The 18,850-nt window shown below is 37.9% G+C and overlaps 1 protein-coding gene across 2 annotated transcripts in view; it reads right to left on the bottom strand.

Annotated features, from left to right (window-relative positions):
- Positions 1-5,858: 5,858 nt before the first annotated feature.
- LOC126354090 (histone-lysine N-methyltransferase KMT5B-A) overlaps positions 5,859-18,850 on the bottom strand; it is a 41,979-nt gene continuing 28,987 nt past the window's right edge. For both annotated transcript variants that reach the window (XM_050003475.1, XM_050003476.1), the window contains exon 7: positions 5,859-15,630. In XM_050003475.1, the coding sequence (XP_049859432.1) occupies positions 13,359-15,630 (2,272 nt within the window). In that variant the 3' untranslated portion in view covers positions 5,859-13,358. The remainder of the gene's footprint in view (positions 15,631-18,850) is intronic.

Consider the following 18,850-nt stretch of genomic DNA (forward strand, 5'->3'; position numbering starts at 1 on the left):
CTCAATGTTAGCGTGCTTACACACACATACACTCTCACTCATTTAAACACATGCACTCCCCCCCCCCCCCCCCCCCCTCTCTCTCTCTCTCTCTCTCTCTCTCTCTCTCTCTCTCTCTCTCTCTCTCTCTCTCTCTCTCTAATGTGCCATTTCAAAACTGGCTTTCTTTCATCAAATTTCTGCCTTGCACCAGCCTTGTTTACTTGTGTAACAAATGCTCCTTCATACAGATCCACCATGCTTTGTAAGAAATTAAAATACAATAATACATAAACATTTTAGAGCAACAATACAAACAGAATAAATAAGACTTTCACATAAATACACATCCTTGTCACTATAGTCCTAGAGCTGCATACAAAGACATTAAAATTGTTGTGTCTAAGTTCTCTACATGCTGCAAACTGGGGCATGACAAGATAATTATGATACTTACATATGATTTGACAATCAGCAGCTGTATGAAATATCATTCCAAATTATTCACTGAATGAATTTCATGACAACACCTGTGGTGAGTATACATGTATTACTAAAATGTGACATGTGACAGTCTGTGCCAGACCAGTACTCAAAACTGTATCTCCTGCTTATCACAAGCTGTTACCTTAAGGCAGATGTACATAAGACTACGACACAAAGACAAGGACTGTGACATGTGGAGGTTTGAGTGGGACTGGGGAGCTTGCATAGATAGCTGAAGCGGTTAAGATGAGCACTTGTCACAAGTGGGAAATCTGGTTTCAAATCCAGGTCTAGCACAAATTTTTATGTGTCACAACTGTGTAATACATCTTCGGCCACTGCAGCTAACGTCATGAAATTTGCAGTCAGTGAATAATTTAGAATGATAATTCATAGAGACTGATCATCAAATCATAAGCTGAGCCAGGGCACATGGTGATAAAAATGGTTCTCTATTCCTTTTGGTGGTGTCATTCTCCCTAAGTGGGGAACAAGTAATGCTGATAGCTTAATGGGAGACATAAATAAGAGAATGATATATGGGTTGCGCCAGAAAGCAAGCACAGATAGCCGAATGGTGAAGGCCACTGCTCCTGAGAATTTGGAAATCCGGGTTCAAGTCGTGATCCAGCACAAATCTTTATACATCACAATCTGGTAATACATCTACACCCACGGCAAATTCATATTCAACAAATAATTTGTACTGATAATTGTTAGACATTAACTGAAATATCCTGTTAAATGCTGTGACCTGAGCATCACACAGATGTAATGTCTGTCCAGAGCACTTCATGTTTAGAAGATAAAGAAACCTGCAATAGTGGTCAACAACATACGATCACAAATCAAAAAGATCTGTTACAGTATGGATCTCATTGATTTCACCCTTCCTGAGACATTAATACTCTACCTCCCACTAAATAATTTTCCTCATTCATTTTTAGTTCAAAAACATTGGATTATGTACAAAGAGGGCAAGCTAGTTCTTTTCAGCTCAGAGAAAAGATTATTTTGTGTTATTGGGTATCTCTTTATTATTTAAAGTTGCAATATTATGAAAACAATAGACTGCTATCTCTCTCTCTCTCTCTCTCTCTCTCTCTCTCTCTCTCTCTCTCTCTCTCTCTGTGTGTGTGTGTGTGTGTGTGTGTGTGTGTGTGTGTGTGTGTGTGTCCGGCTGGCGAAGCCGGACTGTGAGCAACTGTACACAATGGGAGAAGCTATCTGGGTAGTGGAGGTGAGGAGAAGGTTGGGGCCGAGGGGGAATAGGGATAATAGGGTAGGGGGTGCAGGATGGTAAAGCGCTGCTTGAGGGAGCATGCAAGGATGTGATGGATATAGGGTAGGGCAGTGAGGTGCACTTCGGCTGTTAGACAGTGGGCAAGGGTGTGGGGGGCCAAGAGAGCAGAAAAGGAGAGAAGTACAGAGACTATGGGTGTGTTGGTGGAGTAGAAGGCATTGTAGTGCTGGAGTGAGAGTAGGGAACGGGATACATGGGCGAAGGACTGTGACTAATGAAGGTTGAGACCAGTGGGATTACAGAAACCTATGATATATTGTAGGGAGTGTTCTCACCTGTGCACTTTAGGAAACCTGATGTTGGTAGGAAGGATTTAGATGGTACAGGCTGTGATGCAGACAGTAAAGTGAAGAATGATGTGTTGGGCAATGTGCTCAGCAACTTGGTGGTCCAGCTGTCTCTTGGCCACAGTTTGTCAGTGGCCGTTCATGTGGACAAATAGCAAGCTTGTTGATTGTCCCACGCAGAACACAACACAGTGGTTGCAGCATAGCTTATGCATTACATTATTGCTTTCACTTGTAGCCCTGTCTTTGATGGGCTAGGTGATGCTTGTGACAGAATTGGATTACTTGGTAGTGGGAGGATGTATGGGACAGATCTTACGTTTGGGCATATTGCAGGAATATGAGCCGTGAGGCGAGGAGTTCGGAGCAGGGGTGGAGTAGGAATGGATGAGGACATTTTGTAGGTTTGGTGGGTTGTGGACTTTCACTGTAGGGAGGATGGGATGGATACTGCGAGGGATATTCCCCATTTCAGCACACAACATATGAAAGGTTATGGGATGGGCCTAATCCTGTTGGATTTCTGGAATAGGTTCACTGTGGCAGGGTTTGTACGTGGACAAAACTGGCAAGTGGTGGAGTCCTTCCACCAGGTAATCCCTGCAGTTCGAAACTACAGTTGTGGAGCCTCTGTCAGCATGTAAGGAGTCCATTCCATACAGCGTAGCTACCCATGGTTGCCACATATGTAGTGATGAGCAGTCCCTATCCAAATGTACCCACAGGTCTCACTTAGAACTCCACAGACCGAAATTATCCTCCCAACTTTGTACAGAAATAGGTCTCCTGTGCATTATCTTTCTTGTCACACACCACCACCCATAGACGCACTGAATGACCATAAAGGAGCATTTTCCTTGTGACTCAGTACCTCCCAGGACTGGAGCAACTGAATCACATTCTTTGCCAGGGTTTTGACTACTTCTAGTCTTGTGCTGAAATGAGGCATATTCTATCCACTGTCCTTCCCACCCCTCTCACAATGGTACTCCACTTACCAACACATCTACAAAATATCCTCATCATCCCTATTCCACCTTTGGTCCGGACTCCTTGCCTCATGGCTTATACCCTTGCAATAGACACAGATACAAGACCTGTCCCATAATCCTCCCATCACCATGTACTCCAGTCTTGTCAAAGGCATCACCTTCCCCACCATCAAAGGCAGGGATATTGTGCTGCATTATGTGTGGGCATGACAACCAATAAGCTGTCTGTCTGCATGGACAACCACCGACAAACTGTGGCCAAAAGACAGCTGGACCACCAAGTTGCTGAGCATGCTGCCCAACACAAGGTTCTTCACTTCAATGCCTACTTCACAGCTTGTGCCATTTGAATCCTTTCTGCCAACACCAGTTCTTCTGAATTGTGCAGGTGGGTACACTCCCTGCAATATTTCCCACATTCCCATAACCCACCCCCCCTCAACTTACATTAGTCACTGTCCTTTGCTGCTCCCACTTCAACACTAGACAGCCTTCTATTCCACCAACACACTTCTCTCTTTTTCCACTCCCTTGGCTCTCACCCCTCTTCCCCTTGTCTTAACCACCCAACTGCACCTAGCTGCCTGACCCTGCACCCAACATGTCCCTGTATGTTCCCATAAGCAGCACTTACCATCTCCCACCCCTAACCTACTATTGGCCTCCTCTCTGCCCCAGCCTTCTCCTTACTCTCACCATCCAGATTGCTTCTTCCATGATGCACAGCTGCTTGCAATCCAGCCTCAGTGTTTATTTCTGAGAGAGTTGTGCTTGCATACATACATGTGTGTTTACTTTTGAAGGCCTTTTGCCCACAAGCTCACTTTTTGAGCTGTCTTTTTTGCTGTGCTTGTCTGCAACTCAGTATCTACCCCATGCAGTAAATAGTCTTCTGTGTTCATAATATTGTCATTATTCCATCCTTAATTTTCCACTGATTTATTAAAAATTGCAGTTTACATCTCTGGCCTCAAAAGTATTCTTTTTTTCTGTCTTGGGTTACATTTGTTTGTTCAAGCATTTGTCTTTTAACTAATGGAAAACCACCAATAAATTCAGTTGAGACAGCTAATTCTTATTCTTGGATGTATATTTCTCTTTGAAATCTGTTTGTTCTAAATTATGCAGGGTGTCCAGAAATTCTCATTACAAACTTATAGGATTCGTAGCGGGGAGGGAGTGCAGAGTATTCTGACTAGGAACTAATGCCTGGAAAAGTCTATTTCCATGATACAGCCATTTGAAAAAATGTTTGCTAGGTATGTATGTATGTGACAGTGTAGTCATGGTGGAAGATGGTTACATCTGATCGGATGATGTCATTCGGCATCCATCCTACCTCTCTGATCCTCCTGTGAGTGTCAGAACAACATTGTTGAGTACATGTTTGCAAAATACAACAAGATCCTTCTGAATGGCAAATCTCATGCTAATGGAAGAGCTGCTCTTTGTCTTAATCATGACCAGTCTCCACAATGTCTGACTCCATCACATAGCCTTTTCCACCAGAATTACGCAGTATCTTAAAAAAAGGGTAGCACCTTCACCATCAGTAGATGTGACTGGTGCACCGAGGAAACACCACACACCCGAACTGGAAGAGGCCATACTGCATCACATTTAGGGCCAGTCAACGAGTACAAAAGTAATTTCTTTGGCTATTAATGAATGGGACTGTGAAACAAGTGGTGTACTGGGTCACAGGTAATCAATTATCTGTAAAAGTGGCATACTTGGCATCTTTTCAAATGGCTGTAGCACGGAAACTATAGTTTACCCTCTACAAGTACTAGAAGTTTGTCATGGGAATTTCCAAACACAATGTATGTACCTCAAAGGAAATATAGCAGAACTACATACTTCCTTTTTGGATGGTAACAGGGAGGGCTATATCAGCCCAGAAAGTATGTAGTTATGTCCACACAATCTGGTCTTGAAAACACCCATTAAAACTACAACCTCCCCCCCCCCCCCCTCCCACTGTTGTGCACATATGAGGACAAGGGAACACCAGGAATGGAACCTGGATCAATGGCGTCAGGCTCTCTTCCCTGACGAGTTAACGATTTATCTGAAGCCTGAAAGTAATCACAAAAACGTGTGGAGGCAGGAAGGTATCAAAGCATGACTCAGGTATGTAGTACCATGCATTCATCTGGGAGATGGATCCATCACACTCTAGGCCAATATCACATACAGATGTCTGACATTACAATTATTTGCACGCTGTGCAGAACAAAGACAGGATCCTCAAACCTGCTGTTCAGTCATACATTCAACATTTCACCAATAGTTTGTCTTCCAAGGGAATAATACTTAAGTACACTGCATACCTCATGAATATCTTCCTGGAGAGAGAGATAACAACCAAATAGAACGGCCTGCAGTATTGGTGATGTGAATCTGACTGGCTTTCAGCCACAGCCTTCATCAGCAAAAGATAAACTCCAGTCATAAAAGTAAGCAAGCACACTTCATGCATATGTAACCACCAACTCCAGGATCTCAGGCCATGTGTGCATAAGGTGTGCTTGCTTATGTATTTCTATTTAGCTATGAAGGCTGTGGCCAAAAGCTTTATGTGAGTGTGTAAATTGTGCCTGTCTGCAACTTAATGTGCATTCTTTATGATGATCAAACACACACTCCAAACATGAGCAATGACACACAAGAACAGACATTTTTCAACCACATTAGTGCTTTACCAGCTCATACATAAATTGGCACAACAGTTGTTCAAGGTAATAAGTTTATAAACATACTTCTACAAGGCTTGATCAAGGAGAGGATTCTCTGCATAAAATGCGTTAGTGCACTTCACCAATTTTTATTGCAATGGCAGTGTTGCAGACAAAAATTAGGTTTAATCAGGAAACATTATCTTCACAAAATGATCCAGTTTGCATTCCATGAATCTTTATTACAATGGCAGTGTTTAATTTTTATATTACACATTATTCTCCATATCAAATTCTACCAATATTTACAATATGGGAAGAAGTCACATACATCTTGTACAAACATGATTTTGTGTATACTTGATTCCCTTATGGCTCACAGCATCATGATTCAAATCTGTTAGGAACTTAAAGACAAAGTAAGAGCTATTCCAATTAAGACACCCAACCTGGTACGAGTCTGCTGTGGGCAATGTAATAATGCAACTTCTTCATAAAACAGAAAAAAATAGTCCAAAATGGAACACACAACTTAGTGTAGAATAAACACTTACTCTGCAAATAATACTTAACTTGTGCTACTCGATTTCATACATTCAACTGGAATACTAAAAAGGGCAGTCTAAATGTGCACACTAATGCTTTCTGAATCAACTGTCCTCTCATTTAATTCCCATCATTCACAAAAACAATTCAAGGAATCTCAGAAACTAAAGAGATTTTCAGGAAACAAAAAAGGTAACAGCTTATCCAAGAACACACAACGTACGTTGGGGATAAGACACACACACTGAACATCTGGTTTCAAATCTCTGCAGTTACCAATTATAGCTAAAAAGTTATTCTTTCCAAGTACATTACACCAATAAAGAAATTTATCTTGGGTGTTTGCTAAAAGGTTCCACCTTTTGAAGCTATAGTAAGAAGAACAAAGAAGATAGAAGACTGTGGAAAAGGAATGATTAATAAATGAGGCCACCACCTGACAAACAAGAAAAGTAGGATGGGGGAGAGGGGGTAAGAAGAAGCTGTGAGCCGGTTTTTTCCTTTTCCTATCCCACTGTCAGTCTGCAAAAGCCATAGTTTTCTTAACAGTACCCTCTCCCTCACCCCCAATTATATCCTAATAAGTTATTTTTGTTTCATTTTTCACCCCACAAATGATAATTGTAATTTCAATCTTTTGTCAATTACACAATTTTCACTCTGTTCTATTAGCACAGTTAGATTGTCAACTATTTTTAAAGCTGGAGGTAGTCTTCATAATGAAGTCTAAATGAGTTTTCCCATAAAGGACAGAGAAATAGTATTACTTGAGAGAATTGTGATTATCTTCAGAAACAGTTATAAACAAAGTCTTGTATTGTGGACCATATTTGACCTACATTTTGCACACAAAGTAACTGAAGCTGGTCAAATTGCAGTGCTTTTTCAACACATATTGCATATTTGTGGTGAAGCAATCTATCATGTAACAATAACTTCATCTGCCTCTGCTTTTTAGTGCCTTTTTCTTGTTCTGTCAGGTAAAAGCTGTATTACTCCTGATGCTCTCACCAAAATGAGCAGTTTGAATTCTGTGCTGCTTTATAGTTGAAAGATGATAATTTTGTTGATTTTTGCATTCATTTTTCAAATACTTCCAACCAACTAAGCACAATATGGTCACTATATGGATGGTGAAACCAAAAACCCTGCTGTTTAATTCTAAGTGGGAGCAATCAGCAAATAGTGGCTACTTAATATTAATGTAGAGTGATCACCCATTTTACATTATTTGCTTCCCTTACATTAAATTGAAACTTCTGATCTTTAGGACCACTGATACAAAATTTGTGTGTTATTGTTCTGGTATATTTGTGTTTCATATGAATTTAATTATCAACACAATTAAATCTATAATGATATATAAGAAATGCAAACCTACCCTCTGTCCCTATCTTTTTAGCAACGAAAGTCCATGCAAAGGGTTTCAGTCATTATTTCTCCCTAACAAAGTATGTTCTTACTTGCACACTAATAAAATTTCGCCAGTATGATATAGCTTCTGACTACTCAGGAACAATGAGAATCTGTTTCTTGTAAGGTTACTCAGTGGTTGCAAAAATTGTAATAATAAAGAAATCTTATACTTTCTTCTTGGCACTCATTTGTGACAGAACATGAATTCCTAGAAGACTTGTACAGTCACTGAAAGGTAACAATAAATTGCTGAAACAAGCTGTGTGAATATTTGTAGTAAGCAGCCAATCTTGACATAATAATTACTATACAGTTGAAGCAACAATAAAAAACTATTTGCAGTCAAGCAGCTTGTAGTCATACATGAGTCAGTACAAACTCTGAGGATGGGAGAGGTTAATGATATCGTCTCAAAGTTCTATTTTCCACAATTCACAGTAAAATGTTACACTATAAAAAAAAAAAAATGAATCAGATTGTCACTGGCACAGGCAACATTTTCGTTGCTACAGGAACGGTGGTGCCATAGTTAGTTTTCAGTTACATAAATAAAAAAGTTAAATGTTGATCTGTCTTACAAAGGTAAGCAAATGAATCAACAAAGAGCTAGAAACTCCTCAGCTATGCATTAAAGTGGAAGCGAGACTTCAACCGATTGTGTCAACTGTAAATAATTATATTGGGTATAGAAGAAAAAAAATGAAACACAGGAGACATAAAAGGAAAAACTATGGTCCTTATGTTGGCTCTGTCTCTTTATTTGGTTCCCCCAAGGTTTATATTTTACTCTTACCACTCTCCCCCCACCAAAGTACAAAAAAGTAAAATTAGTGAATCACTATACTTTTAAATATAGTAGAATTGTAGATGTGTTTCTTCTTTAATGTAAGCTTTGACTTTCAGGAATAGTCCCTCACATCTGTTCATCCAACATACAGAATATTTAATAGGAGCAATAACATTAATAACAGCAGCATTTTCTTCAGGGTGTGTAAAATTGATCAGATGATCCACCAACATAATTTTCCCAGATTGCGGAAAGTAGCCTGACTTTACCTGACATGGAACCGTATGTCTATCATCTAATCATTCATTACAATTAGTGATTCCAGAATTCAGGTACAGATGCACACAGAATAGAGAAACAAGCCCATCTCTGTAGTCACTGCACAACAAATGTGGAGTCACAAAGGAGCAACTCCAAACTATTTAACAAAATGCATAACACAATACTGAAAATTGGAAAACTTTGGCTCAACTATTTCTTACAAAATCAAATATCTCATCTACAGGTAAATTAACTGTACCCCGACAAAAATGCACCAAAACATGCAAAGAAACAGGGAGAGGGAGGGAACACCAGAAAGGAGAGAGAGAGAGAGAGAGAGAGAGAGAGAGAGAGAGAGAGAGAGAGAGAGAGAGAGAGAGAGAGAGAGAGAGTTAAATGTTTGACATCATACCTTCAAAAAACAGACACCACATTTCATTCCAATAAGGGAATTCATAGCTTCACAATTAGCTGTAGTTCACATAACTTCCACTATATGTTTATTTAAAGTTGGAAATATATTTGTAAGTGGACAAATGTACAGAAATAAATTGCATTAAAGCTAATCATTATTGCTTCAGTTTTCCACATTTTGCTCAAATATATGAGAAGTGCTACACTCTTGAAAACTGCTCACAAGTTTTTCTGTACCCTCATCTTCTCTTCATAAAATAGTGAAGATTTTCTTTAAAATTCATATGAGCAGAGTAAGCTTTCATAAGTAAGTACCAAAAACCGACATTCCACATCTCTGGGGAATTTTTCCCTTCCTGTAGATCAAGAACTATTACATTTTGATTCTTTACATATTCCAGGCTTTGATGTGTCCATCAAAATGAACAAATAAAACCAGATCAACAAGATTCATACATGCATTTTTTTTTCCTCTCTCATAGAAAGTATGATTTTTGCCCCAGCACAAAATGAAAAACAAAGCAGCAGATAAATATTATCCATACTACAATATCAGCTCCCTTGAAATTAAGGGAGTGCAATTAAATAATGTTTCAATAAGATGAAGTACTTGAATACTTAAAAACTAAACTATTTATTAAATACAACAACATTTAAAATAAGTGAGGTAAATATCACAACAGAAGTTAACAACCAACAAGAAAAGACACATGTTTCTTAATATGTAGCAAAGTAGCCTCCACCAAATACCAGATACTTCAGCTTTAGCATTTGCAATCTTATTGCTATGTAAAACACTTGATTGTGAGTGGTGGCACAAAATATTATATGACGGCCATACTGGACAAGAAAGATTAATCAATTCACAAATGGTCCACAGACACCATAAGCACATGTGACATAAAACAACTTCATTTGCACATCACTGTTTGCTACAGAAAAAGGGCATACCATGCCTACAAAATGAAGAAACATGTATACTATTCAAAGACTTAACTATTTACATCTAAACTGACTGGCAGTTTTTGAAAATTATGTACTGACATACTTATATACAGAAGCACATGCACACGCACACACACAATATAAACACACTAACATTTTAACAGCCAAATGAAAATATTCCCACATTTTCAGGAATTCTTCATTCAAATGTGAATTTGATATATGTATATAAAGACCATTCTCTGCACATTTCAATCCCACTTTTATATACATATCAAGTAAATAAAAATCAATTTTACTACAAATATGCATGATGCATGTACTGAAATGAGGACATTGGCACAAGAAGAGCTGATTGCGTCTTTTATTTCACTACGGAATGGAATGATTAATTTATGAACAGCCAATTTCTTTAAAGAAAAAAGGCGACCCTATAATCATATTCAAGACCGTGCCAAGTCCTCTTCCACACAATGACAGCAACAGCTCATGGTTACACATAGTTACATTAGTAACAGAATGTGGAGAAGCAAATGCAATTATATATCACCTAAAAGACTGAAAATAATAGAACTACAATTATTGGCAGTGAGGCTCTGGAAGTATAAGAAAAGCAAACAGTAGAGAAAATTGGAGGCCACATTCAATATTGTTGAAGTACTACTTCCCCTTAGCACCAGCGTGTTGCAGAAAAATATATTATCCATTCACATCTTACACCATTCACCATAGATGAGGGAGGAATACACAGGGAGACAATTTCACAGATCTTATGGCTATTTTTCAACACCTACAAATTAAGAAAATGGGTCTATTCATTTTATAGGTGGAATATGGTAATTCTATGCATTTGAGAATGCTGCCATAAACAAGTATTAATTCTGAATATATGTCCAGTGAATAACAAATGATTTATGCAATAAAGGGAACAAATTAGATACATCTGATCATGAGATTCAGCTGAACCTAAATGTTCCACGTGCAGCTGAATATGCCTTGACAATGTAATACAGATAAAGAGAAACACAAATGGAAAAACCAAATAAATACAAAATCTTATTACTTCTGACTTGAGACAATGATTGAGAAACTGAATATTAAGTTTTTATTTTTATAAAAACAAGAAACCTATCAGAATATTTTTAGAGACAATACTGTATGCCAGTGCATACGTTTTGTGCTTTCCATGATTATAACAACAAAATAACAACCATCTCAAGATAACTTCACAACTGATGATGTAAGCACATATTTCTCAGGCATATTTAGTTGCTCAGAAGCACACAATTCCTCAGCTGTCTTATTTAAAAGGTTTTGACTAGAAATATTCACCGAGATAATTGTAAATGGATCTGCTGCAAAAAGATTACCCAAATTAGTAACAAAGGGGGTAAAAAAAGGCTGAGCCACTGTGTATATGAAAACATATCTATATAAATTTTAAAGTACCTAAGTCCATTATGTCAGGCACATTTCTAGAGCATAGTAATATTTAGTCACCATTCCAGTGTTAATACGTCAACATGAGCAAGAATAATATTAACCTAACTTTAGACAGACAGGCTACAGTAACAATATAATAAAGATAATAATTACACCTTTACAAGAGAAAACTTTAAAACTGTAGAATAACAGTACAGAAAAAGCAAGAATGAGTAATGAACTTGCACACAAAATGCCACATGATGGAATTCATATAATTAAAAAGTTATTATGTGACTAATTTAACAGGATATATGTAAGTGTGTTTCACAAAAGCAATGTTTCATAGTTGCTACAAGAATTTTCCAGTAATGTCCATGGACTGAAATTCACATGAGGCAACATAATGCACTATTTCATCAACTGAAAAAGTTATCACATTTGACTTGCAACTTACTAATATTTCTTTAGACATGTCTCAAAACCACATAGAAACAAAGTATATATATCAATTAACAAAAGCAGAAACTGTATTCATCACACAACAGAAATGAAAAAAAAGGAGATTTGACAATAAGGTAACACCACACATACTCATAATAATTACACATAATTCTACGTAACCACTGACATGAACGGCAGTGCAATTGTTATATATGCTACTTTTATAACTCTATGAGAATTGTGTGAACATACAAACAGCAGGCACCAAATGAAGTGCTGGAAAAAAGGGGGGAGGGGGAGATAAGATACATAAGTAACAACAATGAAATGACACTGGTCAGGTTGACATACTCAAAAGGCAGAAGTGTTTTTGCCCATTTGGAAGCAATGCAATATTCGGATCTGTGAGTTTAGTAAAATTACCAATATTGTTCATTACTAGAACAAGTACTGTTTATCGTTTTCTAAACAGCCAATGATAATAAAACACTGTATAAGTCAAAGCGGGAGAGGAGTGCTTTTAACAAAGCATTACTTCAAACAAACATCTTCCCCTTTTCATTTTAACTCTGAACTGAAATTTTCAATATTTTAGTTGCCAGGAATTTTACAACTTACTGCATTTTTTTAATATTAATCTCAACTTATAAACCAATATTAATTTCAACTTATAAATCAATATCAAACTTTGCACACTGCGTTTAGATATTTATGGTGATACCCAGGTGGAAGATGATATAAAGGGCATTTTCAAACACACTGCCTTTTCATTTTCTTCACAATGCTAGCTAAATTATACCATATCTTAATTTATGTATCTTATTCAATCAAATTTCACGCACGTACATGCCACAAAACTTTTATGTAAATGACAGAACAGATTCAGAAGTGCATTATGTATTACCATCTGAGAAGAACAGAAGATCTACAACCACAAAACTTTGTGTGGCTGTACATAAAATGGTACGTAAATATGTAAAACACAAACCTCAATACAAATTTTAGAGAGTCAAATTGTCTAAGGCATCAATTATTACATAATTACTGTGTCAACTAATGGCAACAGATATTCATTTATGAATTTCAATGCAAAAATATATCCATTTACAAGTAGAAACTTTCGATCACTCCATGAAATTACAACAGAAACCTCTTCTTTTTGCGCTTTGTTAGGCAAATGCAAAACTAGTTTTTGCATGTTAAGTTTGAAATTCCAATTAGGGTAATAAGCCCAACAAAATAGAAGTATTAGACTTCTGCAATATTGTTCTGAAACTGTCAGACTAATGAAATATTACTAAATACTCTTCAATTATGGGCTCCAATGATAACTCTACTGAGGGCTACCAGAGCCATACATTAATTGCATGAAAGACGTTAAACTCAAGTAATTTCAAACTAAGCTGATTTTGAAATGGGTGCTGTTGTGGCAGTAGCTGGTATATCAATAGTATGAGTCTCGTTACCTAATATCAGTCTTAAGCGTTTCATGGGCGGGCGAACGAAAGTTTCCACCTTGCTCGAAGAAGAATAGAAGCTGTTGCATTCACTTTTTCGAAAAATGTTATTTTCTTCGTTTATATCGTCAAAAGTTTGTCGATTCATAAGTTCTTTTAACCGTCTATGCTTCTTTTCTCTATCCTTAGATTTGTGCCTCTTCTTTCTATGAGAACCATTTTTATGACTTCCTCTCATAAGATTCTCATTTTCTACACCTTCAACCCTTAGAATTTCATACTCTGGAGCAAAACTGTCATCACTGAAATTTGAACCAGATTCTATAATTTCATCCAACATCGGACTACGCTTCATGCGCAGTGTTAGTTTTAAACGTCCTGGCTCACTTGGTTTAGGGGGTGGCATCGGCGCACTTAATGGTAGCGAATGTTTGGACATATTATTTTCACGAGCACATTCGGTGTCTGTTGAGTGGTGCACTTTTACTGATGTCTCTCTCACCTCACAAGAATTTTTATTCCAACATTCAATAGCACTGTTACACAATGTTGGTGATCTAACTGAATTACTACCAAGAGAATTTCCTAACAACCTAGAACGACAAAAACGTTGGGGTTCAGCTAAATCACTATCTTCTTTGTCACTAAATTCATAGATATCCTTCGTCCTTTCTGTGTACTGAGTCACAGAACTAAAATTATTTTCCACACTGTTATTCACATGAAGTTCACTACAATGTAGGTTTTGATTAGACAGTGGTGCAACAGCAGGTTCTCCTGTAAGTTCACACTGGGAATCTGCATTTATCGTTGAACACGACTGGCCACTTTGATGGCCGCTATCATCTTCAAGAAAGCTCTCATTTGCTCCAGTATCAAATGATGCAGTGTGTCCATTTTCCATACCAACATCTGAATCAACACAACTATCAGTCTCATTCTTATTCGGAATATTTTCATCATAATCATCATCCACATCATCATCATCATCATCATTATTATCATTATCATTATCATTATCATTGAAAGACTGTTCTGCCTCCACTACAACATCAGAATACTCTTTGTTTTCATTCTCTACAGTTTTATTATCAACAACTGCTTTCGATGGCTCACATGTAGTTTCTTCGTTAGTTTCCTGAAGGACTTCAAACACTGCTCTTTTATCCTCACATTCAGCTTGTGTAGTATTGCTGACTGGTGCATGCGACACAGGTGTCACTTCACTGAGTCTCTCAATAGTTTCATCTTGCCGTGATTCGGGCATCTGACGTTCTACAACACAATTAGATTCCACCTGATGATTTATGCTACAACTAACAGCTCTTTCTGTGACAAGGCAAGCATCTACTGAAAGTTCATTCAACCTTTTGTGATTCCTTAAGGTGATCCCGCAAGTCTCGCCCTCAGGTGCATCAGCCCCTACCTGCATGTCACAACAATCTTTCTGCCCATCACTGTCAGAAACTACCCCACTGTCATTGCTAAGGCTGCTAAGACTGCTGATACAGCTACTGTTGCTATTGCTAGAGCAATTACTATTACTATTTTGAGTATCCTCTGTCAAAGATGATGAACTGCGACTAATTAAGTTTGAAAGAGTAACATTATCATCATCATCGTCAACCTGTGAAGAATTTAACTGCATTGTCTTTAATTCCGACCTGGTCTGCGCTTTGCGCAAAAGCCGTTGGGATCGACTGGAACCACCTGAGCGAACAGACTTTAATGAATGACAACCTGAGCGCATAACTTCCCTTCTAGTTATCCTTTCACTCCGTTCTTTTGCAATTCGTTCGGTGCTGGCCTTTCCAAGTGGTAAAGATGCAGCAGAAGATTCTTGCGTGGTGGACACTGCCGTCATCTTCTCAACTCCTCTACGTGTTCCACTGCTAACTGCATGTTCAATATCTGAAAATTTAGATCCTTGGGCTGCAATCAGCAGTTCTGCATCGTATTTTGTTAATCCCTTTTGCCGTAGTTCCTTAATGCTTAAAGGAGCAACAATAGATGTTTTAGCTTCACTGCTGGCAGATGACCTGTTATTGACTGCACTGTCAATCAATTCTCTTTCCCCCACAAACTCTGGCTTTTGCACAGGGTTCTGTCGATGTTTTGTTCGATTTAAACGGTTATCAGTCTCTCTCAATCGGTAACCAGAGCTAAGTTCATCACTATTAGGTTTTCCTTTAGCAAATGCTCCTGTTCCCCTCCTGCAAATAAACGTAAGCAAAATGAACACCACAAACAACAATAATTCAATAATAGGTGTCTTATAACACAGTGATACTAGAAGAACACTGATAGAACAATGTTTTTGTAGAATAATTTTTAAAAATTACAAGAGTATCAATAACCAACAAGTTAAATATTAATTTCTGGAAAAGTTAAAGAAAGGAAAAAAACTATTTACACAGTATACTTTTTCCTTCAACATCAAGTACAGCTAATATATAATACCCTTCTGCAACTAGTTTGAGCCCTGTGATGTTGAGATACTTTGCCATCTGTCCCACACCAATAGTAACCTGTACCATGTCTTATATTCTGTAATTCACATTAAAGCTGACATTAACTGATTTTCATTCTGACATTAACTGATTTTCATTCGTTAGTAACTCAGGCACAATACTAATATTCTTCAAAGAACTTTTGGTTACTTTTTTGAAGAGTGTTGTTTTTCGATTAAAATAGCTTTGTGATTGACATTTCAGAAGTCAAGTGGTAGGAAACAGCCGCATGCTAATCACAGCTATTTTGTGAGCACCATGAGTTTTCTGTATTGTCTGCTTTGTAGATAAATGCAGAGCTTATTAGGCATGGTGATCCACAAGCCAACAACAATGCCCTCCACATCCTGCAGGAAGTAAGAGTAGAGCCACATAATATGCATCAAAATACTCGTTGTATCCTGACTTTACCTTGTAGTTTTGCTTTTATCATGAAAAGTGCATTAAATATGGCAAAGTGTGTTTGAATATGGCCCTAATGACAAATGTAAACATTCTATGTTACAAGTCAATATTTTACCACAAACTTTATTTGGGGGCTACCACATTCTACATTCTAGTCCTACAAATTGTTAATAACAAAGTTATTTCACTCACGCTATGGTGGAGCCTGACTGACCAAGTACTGGTTAGTTATATTATTTCCACAGATACATGCCAAGCAACAAAAGAAGCACAGTACTGACAAATATTGTAGTGATTCTTGAACAGTGTTATTCAATATCACTACCAGCAGAAATAATAATTATCTGAAATTTACAAGTTGCTGACAGATTCAGGACCCCTGAGTTTATCCATATCAAACATAGGGCACAGTAAATAAAAGCTGCATAAGCCAACTAAGTAGCTCTGTAAACTCTAGCCAGTATCGATACAGCATCTGCTATGCCTCGGGCCAGCTGCCATGTAGGGTTTTTCTGGCATTTGTAGTTGCTATCTAGTTACATTGAAGATATTACAGGCACCTACTGCAGCTGAGGGACAACTCATCACTTCTGCTCACAGTTTTAATACACAGACTGCTTTCACTAAATACAGCAAACTTCAGAAATTATAATCTTTTGGTGGTTCAAAACCTGAAGTGCCAGTTCCAACTTAAGTACCGTATTTACTCAAATCTAAGCTGCGCTTTTTTCCGGTTTTTGTAATCCAAAAACCTCCTGTGGCTTAGAATCGAGTGCAAAGTAAGTGGAAGTTCTGAAAAATGTTGGTAGTTGCCACCACAACTAACTTCTGCCGTTGAATAAATGTAGCGCTACACAGGCATGCTTTGCAGTCACAAAGATAAATAATGGCGCCAAACCCTCTGCTTCAGCAAATAAATTTAAAATTTAAAAAAAAAAAATTGTGGAAGACGAGCTGTTTTCTCCCCTCGAGTTTTGACCACTGCATTTTCATACATTATCCAACGAAGTAAATACAAATTCCATATTGTCCATCTTCGAATGTAGCAGCCTTTCAATGTACTACGAAAATCCAACTGGCAAGACTGTTTGGGATGTCTGTCAATATGGCCAACTCCACATACTGAATGTTTTCCTACCTGTGAGAAGAGATGATTCCTTATAGGAACTTCTATGAATTGTGAATCACATGCAGTATTCTCTTCACCATAAGAATAATACAAATGTGAACATTTTGCCATGTATTCTTTCGTGTTTGCTGCTAACTCATTTAAATCCTGTCTGCCTAATAAACTACGAAACTAGAGAGATACAACAGCAAACATGGAAAATATATATATGGATGGATGGATATGTGTGTGTGTGCGTGCGCGCGAGTATATACCTATCCTTTTTTCCCCCTAAGGTAAGTCTTTCCGCTCCCAGATTGGAATGACTCCTTACCCTCTCCCTTAAAACCGACATCCTTCCCTCTTTCCTGACGAAGCAGCCGCCGTTGCGAAAGCTCGAAATTTTGTGTGTGTGTTGTTTTATTGTGCCTGTCTACCGGCGCTTTCCCGCTTGGTAAGTTTTGGAGTCTTTGTTTTTAATATATACTTGTATTATTCTTATGCCTAATAGTGACACACTCAGAAATGAAGCATGGCAATTGACTGGATGTTTAAATCTAAGACGACTAATTTCAGTGCAGAATGTAATGTACTAAAGAGGCGTCTGCAAAGATTTTCAAACTGAGAAAGATTTTCAAACTGAGAAAAATTTTCGCTAAACTCTCATTCAGATCATCATCTATCATACGCTGTCTATTATTTGGTTCTTGTTTATCATAATCAAAGAAAGCAGCAGTGTAAGTAACAACAAATAGCAGTCTCTTTGCCAATGTTTCGCTAATGAGACAATTCCTCTCAGTCTCTTTTTTTTTTTTAATTGTAAGCGGCGCTAGTGTGCACAAAAGCAAGCCATGCCGAGAGCGACTACAGGTTGTAAACACTCATTATCAGAATGTGACAAACAATGCATGACACAGTACAGTAATGCATTTTCAGTTTAGAGTGATGTAAAGACCTATAACAAAGAGATCAGCACTTACGAGATCAAAGAAAAATAAGCAATCAATTCAAACCAGACGAAGTATGCACAGCAATGGCTACCTGGTAAAGCTCAACTGCTAAGCTTATGACTCGAACCGAACTACTGTAGCTGTATCGTCATTCATTTGACCTAAATTGTGTCTCATGCTACAATGGACCAACTTTGTTTCGATTTGAAGGTGCGGCCTTAAACTTTTCTCTCACCTTGAATTTCGAGTTTCATTTTTCAGGTGTGGCTTAGATTCGAGTATGAGGGTGGTTTGAAAAGTTCTCAGAATCACCACAAGAGTCAGCACTAGAATGAGTTGTTCATGTGATATTCATTGGACTGTTGGCTGTAAACATGTGCCATGTCAGTGCTCTTGGAAGAGAGCTGTGGCAGTGGCGTGGCTCTGTTGTTGTTCCTGCATAGTAATTTGTGAAGGTGGG

This window comes from Schistocerca gregaria, chromosome 3 (genome assembly GCF_023897955.1).
Source record: "Schistocerca gregaria isolate iqSchGreg1 chromosome 3, iqSchGreg1.2, whole genome shotgun sequence".
NCBI classification, from domain to species: Eukaryota; Metazoa; Arthropoda; class Insecta; order Orthoptera; family Acrididae; genus Schistocerca; species Schistocerca gregaria.